This window comes from Emydura macquarii, unplaced genomic scaffold, assembly GCF_026122565.2.
Source record: "Emydura macquarii macquarii isolate MOO-44397 ecotype Brisbane River unplaced genomic scaffold, CSIRO-AGI_Emac_v2 contig_2676, whole genome shotgun sequence".
NCBI classification, from domain to species: Eukaryota; Metazoa; Chordata; order Testudines; family Chelidae; genus Emydura; species Emydura macquarii.
Genome location: NW_027132813.1, coordinates 12126087 through 12144943, shown reverse-complemented (window position 1 = coordinate 12144943; position 18857 = coordinate 12126087). Strand labels below are relative to the sequence as shown.

At 40.4% G+C, this 18857-nt stretch overlaps 1 protein-coding gene across 11 annotated transcripts in view; it reads left to right on the top strand.

The window, feature by feature from the left end:
* DISP1 (dispatched RND transporter family member 1) overlaps window positions 1-18441 on the top strand; it is a 149566-nt gene extending 131125 nt beyond the window's left edge. For all 11 annotated transcript variants that reach the window (XM_067564900.1, XM_067564899.1, XM_067564897.1 and 8 more), the window contains 5 exons: window positions 1831-1954; window positions 4722-4849; window positions 5309-5406; window positions 9534-9631; window positions 14778-18441. In XM_067564900.1, coding sequence (XP_067421001.1) covers window positions 1831-1954; window positions 4722-4849; window positions 5309-5406; window positions 9534-9631; window positions 14778-18422 — 4093 coding nt within the window. In that variant the 3' untranslated portion in view covers window positions 18423-18441. The remainder of the gene's footprint in view (window positions 1-1830; window positions 1955-4721; window positions 4850-5308; window positions 5407-9533; window positions 9632-14777) is intronic.
* The last annotated feature ends 416 nt before the right edge of the window (window positions 18442-18857 follow it).

Here is an 18857-nt window from a genome sequence, read left to right as displayed (position 1 = left end):
TATAAACTAACCTTCATTTTAGTGTGCATGGAGATTGAGAAGGAAGTGGAATATAAATTATCCTAATCAATATTTACATGTGTTCAGCTACTATCAATACGTTGTGATTCATACTCAAATGTTTTTTCAAAATACATCACAAACCTCACCGGACTTTGTTCCTTCTATTCTGTTCCAAAGATAAGACAGTATAATCTTTCTTTGAAGTTGTCCTTGGAACTCAAGGAGCTTGATTTCAAGTGACTGATGTAAGACTAATTTAGTGAACTTCAGACTTCTGGGTTTCCCTGATACACCCACATCTTGAATATTGCGTGCAGATCTGGTTGCCCCATCTCAAAAAAGATATCTTGGAATTGGAAAAGGTACAGAAAAGGGCAACTAAAATGATTAGGGGTATGGAAAAGCTTCCATCTGAAGAGAGATTAATAAGATTGGGACTTTTCAGTTTGGAAAAGAGACTAAGGGGGGACATGATAGAGGTCTATAAAATCATGACTGGTTTGGAGAAAGTAAAAAGGGAAGTGTTTACTCCTTTCTCATAACACGAAAACTAAGGGTCACCAAATAAAATGAATAGGCAGCAGGTTTGAAATGAACAAAAGGAAGTATTTCTTCACATAATGCACAGTCAACCTGTGCAACTCCTTGCCAGAGGATTTTGTGAAGGCTAAGACTATAACGGGGTTAAAAAATAAAACCTAGAAAAGTTCATGGAGGATAGGTCCATCAATGGCTATTAGCCAGGATACGCAGGGATTTCTGTCTGCCAAAGGCTGGGAATGGCTGACGGGATGGATCACTTGACGATTATCTGTTCTATTTATTCCCTCTGAGGCACCTAGCATTAGCCACTGTCTGAAGACTGGATACTGGGTGAGATGGACCATTGGTCTGACCCAATATGGCCATTCTTATGTTCTTATTTTCTTCTTTATTTTTTCCCACTTTTTTCCAATTTGACAAGAACCTCTTATTGAAATGAAAATTTAACTATGCATGTAAAAGCTTCTTTGCTCCAAGAATTTATTTGCAAGATATTATATATACTGAAATCTGAATATATGTGTTGGTGTTGCAGTTTAGTTTCACCCTTGAACTTGCAACAAATTCTGTGGACTATCATAATAGCCTCTGAATAACTTTTTAAAATTGTAGATAAGTTACAAAGCAGAATGTTCTTCTGGCTTATGCAAAACTCTTATTTTCTTGTATTGTACAGGATCATGGAAAACATTCTGACCAAACCAGAACTATAAAGTTGAGGAAGTACTATAAAAATCAATAATGCATACGAAGCAATTTGACTTAAAATTATGTTAATTGTGTTTTAGTTGCCAGAATGGTTTAAGTAAATAAGTAGCAATTATCAGTAACTGACATCTGAGCCAAAGAAATCTATTTTTGAATAAGTCAGAAATAATCATTTTAGCAGCAGCAGCACACAAAAAATCCTAAACTGTGAAATCTACATTTTCATAACAATCTTGAAAGAAATATCCATGGACTGGTGAAAAAGACTTCCTAACCAGCACCCAAAGAAAGTTTCAAGAGGAGAGGGATTTGCTGGAGATGATTAAACATCTTTTTTGGTCTTTCTTCATCTCAGTTTTAAAAAATGAAAATGGGGGCTTCAGACCTTTGCAGTGTCTCTATGTGAGGTCCAATTTTATCTTATTTAAATGAAATAAAGAAAAATAGTACCATGCATTAGACAGATCTTATTCCATAGAGAGAAAGGTGTGAAATAATTCTGTTCTTGGTTTTTTTTGTTTTTGTTTTCAAATTCCTCTTTCCCTGCTAAGATATTTTTCTTTTCTTTTCTTGTAGTTATGCAGCCCTGATAGCTGACTGGCCTGTGGTGGTTCTAGGGATGTGTACTGTGTTAATAGTGGTGTGTGCTTTGGTTGGCATATTAGTTCCAGATCTTCCAGACTTTTCTGATCCTTTGCTGGTAAGTTAATATAATTTTCCTGTACTGTCAGATAATGTTCTCTGCTGTACTATTTTTCCAACAATAATGGTAAACAGGTAGTGTAAGTAGTGTTCAGTGAACTTCTTATAGATGTGCCCAAACCAAAATCCCAAATCTGAACATACCTGAACTTTTGGGACATTTGGGTATGAACTTTGCATTACCTAGCTATATTTTCACATGGGCTGAGCTGCAGCTGAAGTTTTCAGATTGTACTGGTATAAATGACAGTGTTTCCTGTCAACATAAATCTATTTGAGTTCCTCTGAGTATATTTTAGAGAGTTTCCAATAATAGCAAGGCTAACAAATGTGGTGAGCCTTCGCTAATGAATCCTACGGAAGAGAGTAGATCTTGAAGTTCCTGGTGTTTCTTCTAATGCAAATGTCCTTGTAGACTATGACACCAAAAAGAGTTAAGGGGGATATAAATAGGTGATTGCACATCAGAGTCTGTTATGCACTAGGTTTGAATTCCAGTGCCCAGCAGACAACTATCCAAAGCTTATCCATGTTCCACAACCAAATAACTGTACATTTAATATTGTTGTGAATTTGCCCCACATATTAGAACATAGTCACAGAAGACAGGTTCTCTGCCCTGGTGATTGTATATTCTAAATTAGGCTTCAGAGCGGGGTGCTGGGGTTTATTAAAGGAAGGGGGAATCTAAGAACCTTTGAGTGATGGAGTCCTAGCCATACTGAAGGTGTGAAAGGAATCGTTATCTAATTCTGATAAAGACAGGGGGTCAGTTCTTATTTGTTCTATACCAACTCAACTATGAATTCAGAACTTTAATGGAAAGGGTTCTACTTAATGACTACCATAAAGTACTACAATGTTACTGTTGTTATACTGATGATATAATACCATGCCTCTGTACAGAAAAAATGTGGTAAAGTACACTAATATTTCTTCAAACTGTCGTCAGACCTTCAAATTACATTAGTCAAGAAAAGTGTCTTTTAAAATGGTCCTAAGACTTTGGGTTATTCTTCTGGAGATGAAGAAGAATCATAGAGTTGGAAGGGACCTCAGGAGGTCATCTAGTCCAACCCCCTGCTCAAAGCAGGACTAACCTCAGCTAAATAATCCCAGCGAGGGTTTTATCAAGCTGCAGCTTAAAAACCTCTAAAGATGGAGATTCCACCACCTCCCTAGGTAACCCATTCCAGTGCTTCACCACCCCCCTAGTGAAAAACTTTTTTCTAATGTCCAACCTAGACCTCCTCCCCCCCGCAACTTGAGACTGTTGCTCCTTGTTCTGTCGTCTGCCCCCACTGAGAACAGCCTAGCTCCATCCTCCCTGGAACCCCCTTTCAGGTAGTTAAAGACTGCTATCAAATCCCCCCTCATTCTCTTCTGCAGGCTAAACAAGCCTAGTTCCCTCAGCCTCTCCTCATAAGTCCTGTGCTCCAGCCCCCTAATCATTTTTGTTGCCCTCCACTGGACTCTCTCCAACTTGTCCACATCCTTTTTGTAGTGGGGGGCCCAAAACTGGACACACTACTTCAAATGCGGCCTCACCAGTGCCGAATAGAGGGGAATAATCACTTCCCTCGATCTGCTGGCAATGCTCCTCCTAATGCAGCCCAATATGCTATTAGCCTTCTTGGCAACCAGGGCACACTGCTGGCTCATATCCAGCTTCTTATCCACTGTTATCCCCAGGTCCTTTTCTGCAGAACTGCTGCCTAGCTCATCGGTCTGTAGCTGTGCATGGAATTCTTCTGTCCTAAGTGCAGGACTCTGCACTTGTCCTTGTTGAACCTCATCAGATTTCTTTTGGCCCAATCCTCCAGTTTGTTTAGGTCCTTCTGTATCCTATCCCTACCTTCCAGGGTATCTACCACTCCCCACATCTTAGTGTCATCTGCAAACTTGCTGAGGGTGCAATCTACCCCATCCTCCAGATCATTAATGAAGACGTTGAACAAAACCGGCCCCAGGATCGACCCCTGGGGCACTCCACTTGTGACCGGCTGCCAGCTAGACATGGAGCCATTGATCACTACTCGTTGAGCCCTATGCTCTAGCCAGTTCTCGATCCATTTTATAGTCCATTCATCCAACCCATACTTTTTTAACTTGCTGATAAGAATACTGTGAGAGACCGTATCAAAAGCTTTGCTAAAGTCAAGGTATATCACGTCCACCGCTTTCCCCATATCCACAGAGCCAGTCACCTCTTCATAGAAAGCAATCAGGTTGGTCAGGCATGACTTTCCCTTTGTGAATCCATGTTGACTGTTCCTGATCACCTTCCTCTCTTCCAAGTGCCTTAAAATGGATTTCTTGAGGACCTGCTCCATGATTTTTCCAGGGATTGAGGTAAGGCTGACTGGTTTGTAGACATGCTTGAGTTTCTTTAGTGCATAAAGTAACCAATAGAGATGATTACTCAAGCTACAAAATATTCTGTAATTGAGATAAGTTAGCTCAAACCATTTATCTGCTGAAACTGCTAAGAACCAGTTTACTGATTGGCTAGGCAGTACAGACAATCACTGTTTCTGACTGGAGGTATGTAACATGCATCAGAATTTATAACCACTCTGTAAGCCCTATACAATTGATCATTATTGTGTCAAAGCATTCTGTTATAAAGCAATCACTTCTAAACTAGATGTCTAAAGTAACTGAACTTTCTAATTATAACTATCCGTCACTATGATCATGTTTTCCATTCTTTTAAAGCAACAGAATGAAATGTACTAATAGAATTCTGTAATGTTCTGCCTTAGGGTTTTGAGCCAAGAGGGACTGCAATAGGCCAGAGATTGGTCACATGGAATAATATGGTGAAAAACACAGGGTACAAAGCAACATTGGCAAATTATCCTTTTAAATATGCAGATGAACAGGCTAAAAGGTAAGACATTTTTAATCATGCTACTGTCTCAGCTTGCTGAAATATACCTTATTCCAATGCCTAGTGAAGTCAGTGAATACACTCCCATGGCCTTGAATGGATATTGGATCAGATCCCCCCTTATATTCCTTAGGCCTCATGTATGGAACTAGACTCAAGAGAGGAATTGATAAAACGTACCCTATCACATACAATACATCTAGCATAACAATTTAAAATGTCTTGTGATTTTCATTTTTCACTTTGAAGTACAAGAATTTTTCAGTGTTAAGATAATGTGCTTTAAGGTCTCTGGTAAGATAAAAAGTATCATGAGTTATTGAATGTTGAAGTCATATGAGCATTAATATTTATTTTTCTTTGGCCAAAGTTATTAAAAATGTGTAAGTAGTTAGGAAACTCTTTTTAGGAATCTTATATTCTGTATTCAAATAGATAAAAATGTTTCCTCCATTTTAGTCATCAGGATGACAGATGGTCAGATGATCACTATGACAGAGAGAAAAGGCAAGCAGATTGGAATTTCCACAAAGACAGTTTTTTCTGCGATATTCCAAGTGAGTGGAATGGTGCTAATAGTAAGTCTGAATATCGTGGGAATATTGAATATTCACAGGAAATGTCTCACTAAAAGAAAAAAGAGGTCTTGCTCCCTATATTTATAATATGCATCTTCATCATCTTTGCATAAGGCTCTCCGGAATTTAAGCTAAATCACGTTTTATACTCACATCAGCAGTTCCCACCAAGCAGTACACCTAACATTTTCTTATAGAGCATTTCTTTAAAATTTTTTGTTTTGATTTTAGTTGTTGACAATCTTAAATGTTAGTATCTTTAAATACATTAGTATAGTAGTAACACTTTATATCCATTAGGACATTAATACTGCATTATCTATACTTTAGCTTAAATCTAAAAATAGAAACTCACTTTTCCTTATATATTCTTCTTGCAGGGCTGTTTTTAAAAGATATCTGTGAAGTCATTGCCAGCCTTGTTATGTTGTTTGGGTTTTTCCTTCATGTATGTCCGAGTCATCTCTATTTTGGTTCTGTAATTTCCTGTCCTATAGGTTTCCATTTCATCCTTCTCCAGAGTTCATTTATGCTTTTTTTTGAGGAGGTGGGGGTGGGGGGTCTGATACTGAGGATATGTCTAAAGCAGCTGTTTATGAAAAACTTGGAGGATAGATATTAAGACCTTACTAAGTCTACAAGTTTCAGCACCATATAGTAAGACTGACTTTAAAAAGGTGTAAATATTCAAAATTTAGTTTGGAGGGTAAGATTTTTGTTTCTCCTGATCTGGTTTATAGTTATGAAGGCATGTCTGGCTATCACTATTTTTGGCCAAGGACAAAGAAAGACAGGAGCCTCAGACTTAAACATCTTCTTATGGGTGTAGCGCTCTGTCCTTAGCCAAGTTCCAACTCGGCACCCAGCACATCGGTGTGGAGTGCGCCAGCCTCGATAAGAGAAGCTATGGTGCCGAAAAGGGACTCAGCACCAGAGAATACTGGCTCTGACACTTCCCGGCACTGAAGACCTGATACCACTCTCACTTGCCAGTATCGTAGAAGCGGAGAAAGGCAGACAGGGCATTTGCCGACAGTGAGGTCTGCAGACAAGGGAGAGACCTAGGTGCATCCTCTGCTGGGACACCTGGTGCCCTCCCCACCAGGACTGGTGCTGTTGGGCTGCACTCTCCTTCCACCCCGGACACCTTTGCGGTGGTGCAGGACTTAATAGCTATGATGGCCCAGATGTCCTCCGCCCAGATGTCAAGCAGGAAGTAAGTCCTCCAGCACTGCAGGCCCACTGCAGTGCTGTCCCGAGGCAAACCTGCTATGGCTCGTTACCGATTGCCCTCACCTCAGCATCGTGCCATGGACCAACCTCACTCAGCCCAGCTGTGGTATCTGCATTCTGAGTCCCAGTCATTGGGCTCAGAAACGGAGTCTTATGTGTCCAGATGCAGCCGGCACCGGACGCAAAGATGCAACCATTGGCAGGGGCAACGACAAAACTCCTTTATGGGACCTTGGCAGCCTGAGTGGCAGGTGCCTCCCCAGTGGCCGTTTTGGACCCCTTGTACTTATCACCAGGCCCAGGGATCCACATCTAGGAGGTCGTATTCCATTGCCTCACACACAAAGAGCCTTGAGGCTGTCGGCATCGTGGCCATCTCTCCGCGGCGCTGAGAGGGAAACTGATCGCGTCGCTGAGGAAAGAGTAGATCCCAGTGTGGACTGCGGTATCGAGGAGACCCATGGCACCGCAAGAGATGTTGCAGGGGAATAGCAGGACTCTGTGGAGCAGAAAGACCCAGCCCTCTCTAGAGCATCCTCATTATAATCCCCAGATGAGGCAGTGATGGGGACCTCTGCTACTTCCACCACCTTTGGATAATAGGCTCACCACCAGCTACTGAATAGGGTGGCAAAGAACCTTGGCCTCTAAGCTGAGGAGGTGCGGGAGTCGGAGGACCTGATGGTCAACATCTTGACTCTGGAGGGCTCCTCTCGGACAGCACTCCCCTTCATCAAGACAATTCAAGCCACAACTAAGGTTCTGTGGCAGACTCCTGTGTCCATCCCTCCAACGGCTATGGGGATAGAATGTAAATATTTTGCCCCATTCATCAAAGAGGGAAAGGCTGTGGCAAAAACATCTTTGCAAGCGGCTTTAGACGCAGCAGACTCTTGCCACCCACACCATGTCTTCTGGGATTGCGATGTGGAGATGCTCCTGGCTGCAGGTGTCTGGCCTCCCCCCGGACGTACATCCAAGACCTGCCATTTGAAGGTGCAGGCTTGTTCTCAGAGCAGACTAATTTGAAGTTGCACAGCCTGAAGGACTCTAGGGAAACCCTGAAGTCCTTGAGTTTGCACACTACAAGCACACAGAGAAAACATTTTAAGCCCCTCCATTTTACCAGCCTCAGAGGCAGGACTACCCCAGGAAGAGGGGCAGAAGCAATAGGCGTAGAACACCTCAGCCTAGCCAGAGCCAGAGCTCAGCAAGACAGCTATTGAGCTCCAGACAGCCGTTTTGAAGGTGCACCTGAAGATGACAAACCAGTCAGCAACCTGGATCCCTCACTGTGTTTCATGAACCATCTGTCCCACTTCTGCAGATTAAATAAATCCAGTTCCTTTAGCCTCTCCTCATAAGTCATGTGCTCCAACCCCCTAATAATTTTCCGTTGCCTGTCCACTGGACTGTCTCCAATTTGTCCACATCTTTCCTGTAGTGAGGGGCCCAAAATTGTACACAGTACTCCAAATGTTGCCTCACCAGTGCCGAATAGAGGGGAATAATCACTTCCCTCGATCTGCTGGCAGTGCTCCTACTAATTCCGGCCAATATGCTGTTAGCCTTCTTGGCAATAAGGGCACGCTGTTGACTCATATCCAGCGTCTTGTCCGCTGTAACCCCTAGGTCCATTTATGCAGAACTGCTGCTTAGCCAGTCAGTCCCCAGTCTGTAGCAGTGCATGGAATTTTTCCGTCCTAAGTGCAGGACTCTGCACTTGTCCTTGAACCTCATCAGATTTCTTTTGGTCCAAACCTCTAATTTGTCTAGGTCACTCTGTATCCTGTCCCTACCTTCCAGCCTCTGTACCAAGTCACCTGGAGGTAGAGGGGCTGGCAGCGCTGAGTACTTCCTTTGGCGCCTCTCCTGCTCCTGTGGCCACTGTGCCCAGTGGTAACTCAGCTCCCCTACCCCGTGTGGTGACCTGCCTGGCGTGACTCACTGCCTTGCTGGGTCCTGGGAGCGTGGCGAGCGGAGGGGGCAGGCTCTTCCCCCTCTCCCCAGCTCTGTCCCCTCTTGCCGCATCTTTCCAGGTAAGGGGGGTTTGTTTCCTGGGACCCTCCAACTGCCTGGGAATTAAGCCCAGGCGAGCCCCAGTTGCTGGGATGATCAGAGCGGGGCTGGGGGACAGGCTGAAGCCTGGGGCAGATTGGTGGCAGAGCGTGGGTGGGGCAAGGAGTGGATCAGGAGCTTCTGCTCCGGAAGGCTTAACGTTCCCCAGCATATTATACTGGCCGCCTATGGTGGAGACTGTATCAAAAGTTTTGCTAAAGTCAAGATATATCACATCTACTTCTTTCCGCACATCCACAGAGTGAGGTATCTCATTACAGAAGACAATCATAAATGGTCCCAAGGACTTCCCAGAAATTTAAGTCACAGCCCCTAAAGCAGTCATTTTACAAATGTTCTTGTAATTATTATTGATGTACCCAAATGTATTGTTTCACTAAGGCAGCTTCTGTTTATATTATGTATCCACTACAAATATGCTGTGAATTAAGATAGGCCTATAATAGTTTGCTGCTGAGACCTTTCCTTCTTTCTTGTCAGATTTCAGAAGATAGACAATAAGCTTAGCTAGAAATTTTTAGGATTTCTGAATTGTATACAATTCAAAAAAGAATGAAGTTTAGAGAACTCTTTTAGCTTTCAGGTGTTGAGGGAAATTGAAGCTCTCATAAGGACTCAATACTTTCAAATAAACAGAACACCTTCTCTGTTGAAAAAGGTGGTTTCCCACCTTCAGACAAATAGATGTACAGTTAAAATAATTTGTATCTGATTTTTGAATGATGGGATCTGTTTCAGTCTGTGATATCAGACATACCTGAGTAATTCATAAAATCCTCTTACTGTATTTCCAGGTGATCGATATTCACGAGTGGTATTTACTTCCACAGAAGGAGAGAACTTGTGGAATTTGCATGCAATTAAATCAATGTGCAATGTAGATAATTTGAGGGTAAGTAAAAAACACATTTACTCTGCTTAATCCAGATTAAAATATTTATTTGAAACTCCTTGTGTTCCAATCCATTACATTTAACCAGTAGATGAAAGCATTTCAAGTTGTTTTCTTGCTGCAGAGTAAGCAATCCATAGGCAGGCACTAGTTCAAAAACAATTTTGCCTTTAAATGATCAGATTATGGATCAGAATTTGTTTGTGCCCCTCAAGTGATCTTCATTAAAAGTAAAGGCTGTTTCTGTGTGCCAACACTATTTCTGTTCTGAAGGGTATATTTTACTCTTTTGCAGCATGTTTCCTTTCATAATAATAGACCAATGTTTTTGTTTTCCAAAGAAGGCAAGGATTTCATTTCTTTGAGCCTTACTTTTATTTCCTTTAAGACAGTCCATCAGCATCTTCATTGTGTTCTGCATGCATTTCTTGCTGTCAGTGGGTCACTTAGGCCTGTGAACTCAAAAGAGAATAGCTTGGCATCAGAGACATCAAAGGGACATAAATGCAGTTTCTAGGCAAACAGCAAAAGTAATTCAGTCCAGATTGCATATTTCTGAGATAAACATTTGCTTCCATCTTAGAACATGAGAGAATGAAAGAAGACACTTTGTCCCTGTCAATCCTGACTAGCAGAAATTTTTTCCATGGCCAGTGTCGATGGGGCCTTGCTCTCATCCCTTAAAGAGTCAAAATGACAAGGGCAACAGCCAGCCTCAGGGACTTCAAAAGTTGCTCTTGCATGTGTTAGAAGTTAACTGTGCATATGGTTGAGATAGATGTCTGGTTTCTACTAATAATGGACTTTAACTGACACGGTTACAAAGTCCATGCTGAACTAAAAAGCATAATGTATTTAAATAATACATCTGAAAAGCATAAGCTTGTCACTAGCTGAGAACAATGCATTAAATTGCAATACAACCGTAAATTTTTGTAAACTCACAGACCTGACATTGAAAGCAACCTAGGCCATATTTTTTATTTTCTCTTAGTGATGATCAATTGATTTCCTGGGCAGAGATCCATTACTTTTCCTCCTCACCAAACAAAATTCCCATCACCAATTAACCTAACAAGTATGCCATAGTTATTTAACCAGAAATGTTTTTAGATTGTGATATTTGATCAATAATTGATTTGTTTATCAGTGTCTTCAGGCAATCACCTTAAACCAGCCAATTTCCTCCCCTTTTTTTTAGCACCTGATATTTGCTTGCCTAGGATTCTGGGTTTCTCAACATAAGCAGTGGAATATTTTACAGCCATTGGTACCAAGAAATGAATGTCACTGAAATTTAGATTAACAAAATCAAGAAGACAGTGGCTTCTTATAGTCACTCCACTTTTTGTAGGATAATTGGTGCCATGGCAGTGACTTTGAAGTTAAGGTTTGAAGTTATATTTTATTTGTATGCGACGCTTTTTAAAATATAAAGGACTAATTGTAAGCTGTACTATATAAGAAGTGCTAGTCTGTGGATGTCCTTGCTATCTGTTAGTGCACCTAGACAGCTGTTTCAAATAAATGCCACTCATCACTGACCAGTCAAGGGCACAGGATATTTGTGTCCTAAATAAAGAGAAAACATATTTCAGAATAATGAAATGAAGACAGAGCGCTACATCTGAAGGATAATTTGGAGGGACTTGTATTGGTACTGAAAAATTTACCCTTTTATCCAAAATGCATCCTTAAAATTTTACAATATAGATTTCAAATGCTACTTATTTAGAAGTCCTGATTGCCAAAGAATAGTGAAGCATTTCCAAAGGAAAATAAGAGGAAACTGCTTTGAAGAAAAAGCATCATATAATTCAAATGCATGAAAAACATCTCCCTTAAAAAACAAACAAACCACCACTTACATACTAGGATCATGGAAGCTTTAGCAGTGTCTGCAGATATTTTATAAAGGGTATTTGTAGCAGATCACACATTTTGGACAAGAGATCTTTTTCTTGTAACCTTGTTTTGTAGTTAAGCAATTAATCATCAAGCAGTGAATTGGAGAGCAGAATTATATGTAGCAAGGTGGTGGTGTAGCTAGATGGTGTTGCTAGATGGTTGGATTTATAACTTGATAAGAATAAATGTTGTAATTATTACCTGTCTATATAAGCAGTACTTTTAGTTAAAAATTAGTTAAACTAGATGCCAGTCACTTAGACAATCTGGACAAAAACTTGTTTTCATAACAAAATTGCTTCTAAGTGGTTTGTGCTATTGCTTAAGCCATATAGAAATGTGATTCCCTTTCAAGTACCTCCTAGATCTCATGAGGTGCTTAGATGTGCCTTTCATTCAATTGCTATGTTCTTTTGCTGATATTTGACCTCCTAGAGTGGGTGCTGACTTACACTGTAACTAGTCTCAAGAAATTGATGTTTTGTGACCTTTAGTCTTTGTTACGGTCTCTCTTCTGTTAGCTATAGTTCATTTATGAAATTCATGCCTGATTGAGGGCCCCAGTTCTGCTTTCATTGAGATCAGTGGCAAAACTTTCATTAAATTCAAAGATAGCAAAATTAGGCAGTACATTTTCTGGGATTTTGCAAGTTAAATTGAAGTGTAAACTTAAGGTTTCATGTATTTTACTATTGATATGTAGGATTTCTGTGCCAAACTATTGTTTATGTTAATATGAGCTATCAGTATAAATCCCCTGCACATCAATAGAAGAAGGGATCTTTAAAATCGTATTCCCAGCTGCTTAGCATTTAAAAGCAGAACCTATCTTGGGTGTATTATAACAACTTCAACCATCTGGTTTACTAATACTTAGGGCTCCGTCCTGCAACTGCTCAGCACATGGCATTCCCAAAATCTTCAATAGAAATTGCACATGCAGACTGGCTAGAGGATCACGCCCCTGATTTTGAAATGACCAGAATTTGAGAAGTCCTTTCCTTCCCACATCAGTTATGGGAAGTTTTCCTTGCTATCCATACACTTTTATTTTTCATAAACTTCAAAGATTCCAAATATAGGAGTACAAGCCTACATCACCAGAAAGATCCATTTGCCAAGTTGATGTGCCCTTGTAGGCAGCATATGTACAGAATTGCACAACTTCATTTCTTTAGATATCCCAGTAACAAATAGAGATGTTGCCAATGGCAAACTGGCCTGGCAAATACAAAATGACCTTGGCAATATATTTTCATCAGCCAACAAAATAGGGCCCTATCCTGCAGTGCTAATGTTTTGTAAAAAATGTTCTAATGTAATACTTTAAAAAGTTATTCCAGGGTATATATTGTTTTTTCTTTCCAACTTTTGGCTGCCAGCTTGTGTTACTTTATCTTTGGCACCAGCTACTTTACCAGTGAATGTTTATAGCCTTCAGCAAGTATTGAAGAATAACATGTAAATCTCATTGTCCCATCTTGAATTTGACTATTCAGAGAGGACAATACAATCCTTTCCTCCCAGTTTGCTTGGCTGACCCAGAGCTTTCATATTATATCCTCATAGGATAAATCTGGAGATGTGCCATGAAAAATACAAATATGCTATTCCAGTGCTTCCTTTTATTTATTAGGTTGCTCAGTTTTTCCTGAGTTTGCATGTGTAAGTGTTTTTATCTGGAAACAATCAAATGTGAATTATCCTGTTTTAGTGGAATGTCAGGTCATTCTTGTTCAGGAATTGTTTGACAAAATTAAGTCCATATTAAAGCTTTTATAACCATCAGGACAGTCCCCAAATTGTGGGTTTTGTCTGTACTACAAGTGATCACACAGTGTAATTTCAGTATAAACAAGAAGCATTATGTCTCATACTTAGCTGATCTGAAATCTGCATGGATAAAGGTTTCAGCGCCCACTCCTGTAAACACTTAGACACATGTGTAACTTTATTCACTGGGACTATTCAAGTGAGTGAAGTTATGCCCATGCTTAAGTGTTTGCAACATTGGTTTCAGTTCATTGTTCTTTCCAAACCAGTTTTGACTAGTGATGTGTGCATGGAATCTGGGAAACTTAAATACTTTGAGCCCTTATTAAGCTTTTAGGCCTTGTCTACTTGAGAAAATTTTACCGATTTAACTGTTAGCTAAGAAATGGATGTAGTTAAATCAGTATGAACCACCCTTTTGGACACTCTTGTTTTGGTTTAAGAGTGCTTTATATTGATTTAGTGTAAGTCATTTCCTTACCAGTTTAAAGTTAAATCAGTATAAGGCACTTCTAAACTGAAATAAGAGTTTCCACACTGATGAAGCTAATTTAACTGATTTAACTAAATCAGTTTCTTAATCTAGGTAGTTAAATTGGTATAACTTTCATATGTAGACAAGGCTCCAGAGTCATTCAGAGGAAAAGTCAGCCAGATGCAGAAAGGTAAAAATGGCTTATGTACAAAGTGGGCTGTAGAAGACAGCTTAGGTTACACAGCTCCTTGTCCCATCTGCTTGTGCTAGAGTTGCAGGGGAAGTCACTTCAGCTTCTAGGATCCTCTTTGTGGTCTGAGGAGGGATGAGGAACAAATCCTAACCAAACCTATGGGCAACTGATTAGTTAAAAACAAACAAACATTGTAGAGCATTAAAGGGAAACAGTGCACCTCAGTTGTGAGGAAAGAGTTGCTGCAACTTCAAGCAGTAGAAGAAGGTTTTTAGCCATCAGAAGAGTGACGTTCTGGAGCAGTCTTCCAGTAGGAATAATGGAGATAACCAAACCAGTTTTAAGATGGAGCTTGATGAATTTATGAACAGGATTATATGACAGGGTTGCCTGTGATAACAGGAGACTGGATTCAATAACCAGAAGGTTCCTTCCAGTCCTGTGTTTCTATGTAATAGACTGTGGTTGCCAATGTACAATATTCTTAAAATTGCTGAGCGCATGGGCCTGATTGTTGTATCGTTTCTACCAGTTTTTACACTGTTGTGACTCTGAACTTCTGTGGAGGTTCTCCTGATTTACCGTGGTGTATATGAGAGGAGGATCAGAACCTGTGTGTGTGTGTGTGTGTGCTTAAAAATTTACAAGTATTGGCACAGAATACCCTGGGTGTTACTTTCATCCCTCCTGGATGAACCTGTTTGTGAATTATTTTAAATTTAAAAATAAAATGTAAAGCACCCCTTTTAAATGGACTCTTGCCCTAATATTATAACTCTGTTTCTGTCTCTATACAGATAAGATCTCATTCCCAATTTGGTGATCTCTGTCAGAGGACCACTGCTGCTTCATGCTGTCCCAGCTGGACACTGGGCAACTATATTGCCATTCTAAACAACAGATCATCATGTCAAAAAATTGTAGAACGAGATGTTTCTCACACGCTAAAGCTGCTTCGTACATGTGCCAAATACTACTACAACGGAACCCTGGGACCAGACTGCTGGGATGTGGCAGCCAAAAGGAAGGACCAGCTCAAGTGTACAAATGTGCCTCGTAAATGTACAAAGTACAATGCTGTTTACCAGATTCTGCACTATCTAGTGGACAAAGATTTTCTAAGCCCAAAGACTGCTGACTACGTCTTACCAGCTTTAAAGTACAGCATGCTCTTCTCTCCAACAGAAAAAGGAGAAAGCATGATGAACATTTACCTGGATAATTTTGAGAACTGGAACTTTTCTGATGGTATAACTACCATCACAGGGATCGAGTTTGGAATAAAACATAGTTTGTTTCAAGATTACCTATTAATGGATACTGTGTATCCTGCCATAGCCATTGTGATTGTTCTCTTAGTCATGTGTGTATACACAAAGTCCATGTTTATCACGCTGATGACCATGTTTGCAATAATTAGTTCCTTGATTGTATCTTACTTTCTTTATCGGGTAGTATTTAATTTTGAGTTTTTCCCTTTTATGAACCTCACGGCATTAATTATTCTTGTTGGAATTGGAGCAGATGATGCTTTTGTCCTGTGTGATGTTTGGAACTACACAAAATTTGATAAATCGCACGCTGATACTTCTGAGACAGTGAGCATCACCTTGCAACATGCTGCTCTTTCCATGTTTGTTACCAGTTTTACCACCGCAGCTGCCTTCTATGCTAATTATGTCAGCAATATTACAGCAATCAGATGTTTTGGTGTTTATGCTGGCACTGCCATATTGGTGAATTATGTTTTAATGGTTACATGGTTACCAGCAGTAGTTGTGTTACATGAACGGTATCTTCTAAATATATTCACCTGCTTCAAAAAACCTCAGCAGAGAGTATATAGCAGCAAAGGCTGCTGCACAGTGTTGTGCCAGGTGTTCCACAAGATTATTTTTGCAGTCTCAGAAGCATCCAGGATATTTTTTGAGAAAGTCTTGCCATGCATTGTTATCAAGTTCCGATATATTTGGCTCTTCTGGTTCCTTGCCTTAACTATAGGTGGAGCATACATTGTATGTGTTAATCCAAAAATGAAATTACCGTCACTGGAGCTCTCTGAGTTTCAAGTGTTTAGGTCTTCTCACCCTTTTGAACGCTATGATGCAGAATACAAAAAGCTTTTTATGTTTGAACGTGTCCACCATGGAGAGGAACTCCACATGCCAATTACAGTAATCTGGGGCGTGTCTCCTGAAGATAATGGAGATCCTCTCAATCCTAAAAGTAAAGGAAAGCTGAAACTAGACAGCAGTTTTAATATTGCAAGCCCAGCTTCCCAGGTCTGGATTTTACATTTTTGCCAGAAGTTAAGAAATCAAACATTTTATTATCAAACTGAAGAACAGGACTTCGCAAGCTGCTTTATTGAGACATTTAAGCAGTGGATGGAAAATCAGGACTGTGATGAGCCAGCTCTTTATCCCTGCTGCAGCCATTGGAGATTTCCATACAAACAAGAAGTTTTTGAATTATGCATCAAGAGGGCCATCATGGAGTTAGAAAGAAGCACTGGGTATCATTTGAACGGCAAAACCCCAGGGCCTCGCTTTGACATAAATGATACCATCAGAGCTGTGGTATTGGAGTTCCAAAGCACCTACCTCTTCACACTGGCTTATGAGAAAATGCATCAGTTCTACAGAGAGGTGAATTCATGGATTTCAAATGAGCTTAGTTCTGCTCCTGAGGGTCTTGGCAATGGTTGGTTTGTGAGTAATTTAGAGTTCTATGACCTTCAAGACAGTCTTTCTGATGGTACTCTGATTGCCATGGGCCTTTCGGTAGCTGTTGCTTTTAGTGTAATGCTACTTACAACTTGGAATATAATTATAAGCCTTTATGCAATAGTTTCAATAGCTGGAACTATATTTGTCACTGTTGGTTCTCTGGTTCTTCTTGGATGGGAGCTAAATGTGTTAGAGTCTGTCACTATTTCTGTAGCTGTTGGCTTGTCTGTGGACTTTGCTGTCCACTATGGAGTTGCTTACCGCTTAGCTCCTGATCCTGACCGAGAAGGAAAAGTCATCTTCTCTCTAAGCCGCATGGGTTCTGCAATTGCAATGGCTGCGTTGACCACATTTGTGGCTGGAGCAATGATGATGCCTTCCACAGTCTTAGCATACACCCAGCTTGGCACTTTCATGATGCTTATAATGTGCATTAGTTGGGCTTTTGCAACCTTCTTTTTCCAGTGCATGTGCCGTTGCCTTGGGCCCCAAGGTACTTGTGGCCAGATTCCTCTGCCAAAAAAATTGCAATGCAATGCCTTCTCCCAAGCTTTGTCAGGAAGCCAAGGAGACAGGAGACAAAACAAAGCACATCCTGTCAACAAATATCAATTGGATTCCGGAGGGCAAAAACCAGAAATGGAGCATGAGCATTATGAGTTAGAGCCTCTGGCATCACATACCAGTAATTGTAATTCCTCAGAGAGAGTAACTTATGAAGAAACCCACATGTGCTCGGAACTTTTCAATGGCAGACCCCAAAATGCCTGCATGTCTGTACATTCAGCATATAACAACGAATTGAATAAAAGCATCAAAAATGAAGCTGGCTCAACCACGGCACAGACATGTGTTGACCAGCATACCACATGCCCACTATCCTCTCAGAACAGGCAGTGTGGCTGTCCAGATGCATATAGGCAAGTAGGTGTGAAATGGAGCCCACACTCGTGTCAGCAGTTAAGTGACACTTTGTGTTACCAGTGTGCCCCTTCATCTGGTAATGTTGTGCAGATCCAAAACTCTGTACCCCCTGTAAATGTTTTACAGCAAGCTGCTGAAAGCTATGTTCACCCAGTCCAACATGTTCTCCATTGCAGTTGTCTTCAGAGGAGACTGAGAAGACCCATAATGCAGAACTCTCTGCCTAGAAATTTTTTTCTCCACTCAGTACAACAATTTCAAATACATGAAAGAATAAACAGGAGAGATGCACCTTGTCTTCAGAACACAGAGGAAAGCATAAGAAGCCTTCCAAAGGTGACAAGCTCCTCACCATTTATCTGCAGAAGTGCTGGTTCTCTAATAAAACCTTGTCCTGAAACTGAGAATAATGTATCAAGTAACCAAAAGGGACTTTGTAAAAACAGAGGTAAGTGTGATTTAAGGGGTACAGAAGCAAATGGGAATGAAGACAAAAGAACTTCAGTATCAAAGCAGAAGAAGAAAACTGAAATCAAGACAGACCAGAATTCATCGCAATCTGACCAGCTTCTGAAGGCTGACCAAAATAATCAGAAACACATACTGAACACTACAGTGAGAGAGGCTGGGTATGAGTCTTGTCCTGAAAATTCACAATCTTGTAACAGAACTATAACAGTGAAGTGCAATTCTGTTGACAGTCAAATGCCAAACATGGAAGCCAATGTGCCTGCTCTGTTAATGCGTCCAGAACTTTCCAATGAAAGTTTGTTAATAAAAACGCTATAATAAATCTTACATTTCGCAATCCTATGTCTCTTTTAAAGTTATTTTAAAATATTGAAAAACACTCTGGATAAAACAATTTATTATTTATATTATAGCACCATTTTGAAATGGAAAATATATTTTACAGAACAATGAACACTTATAAATTTAAAAAATCCATTACAGTGTAATGAAACCTGATGTTGTTGAGAATGACTTTCTGTAAGTAGTAAGAGGCTTACACTTAATTTAGTTTTTGCCCCAGATACTTGAGTCTGAGTTCTCCTTTCTCCACCATGCTGAAATATAAAGCATTCCAAAGAAACTACCCCCTTTCTGATTCCATGACTCAGGAGATTTGGTAAAATTTTGAGGGGAGGGGATGCTGCCATATTGTCCAAGTATACTTCCTACCCTATTCTTATTCAGACCTCCTGTAAGCCAAATCTAATCAAC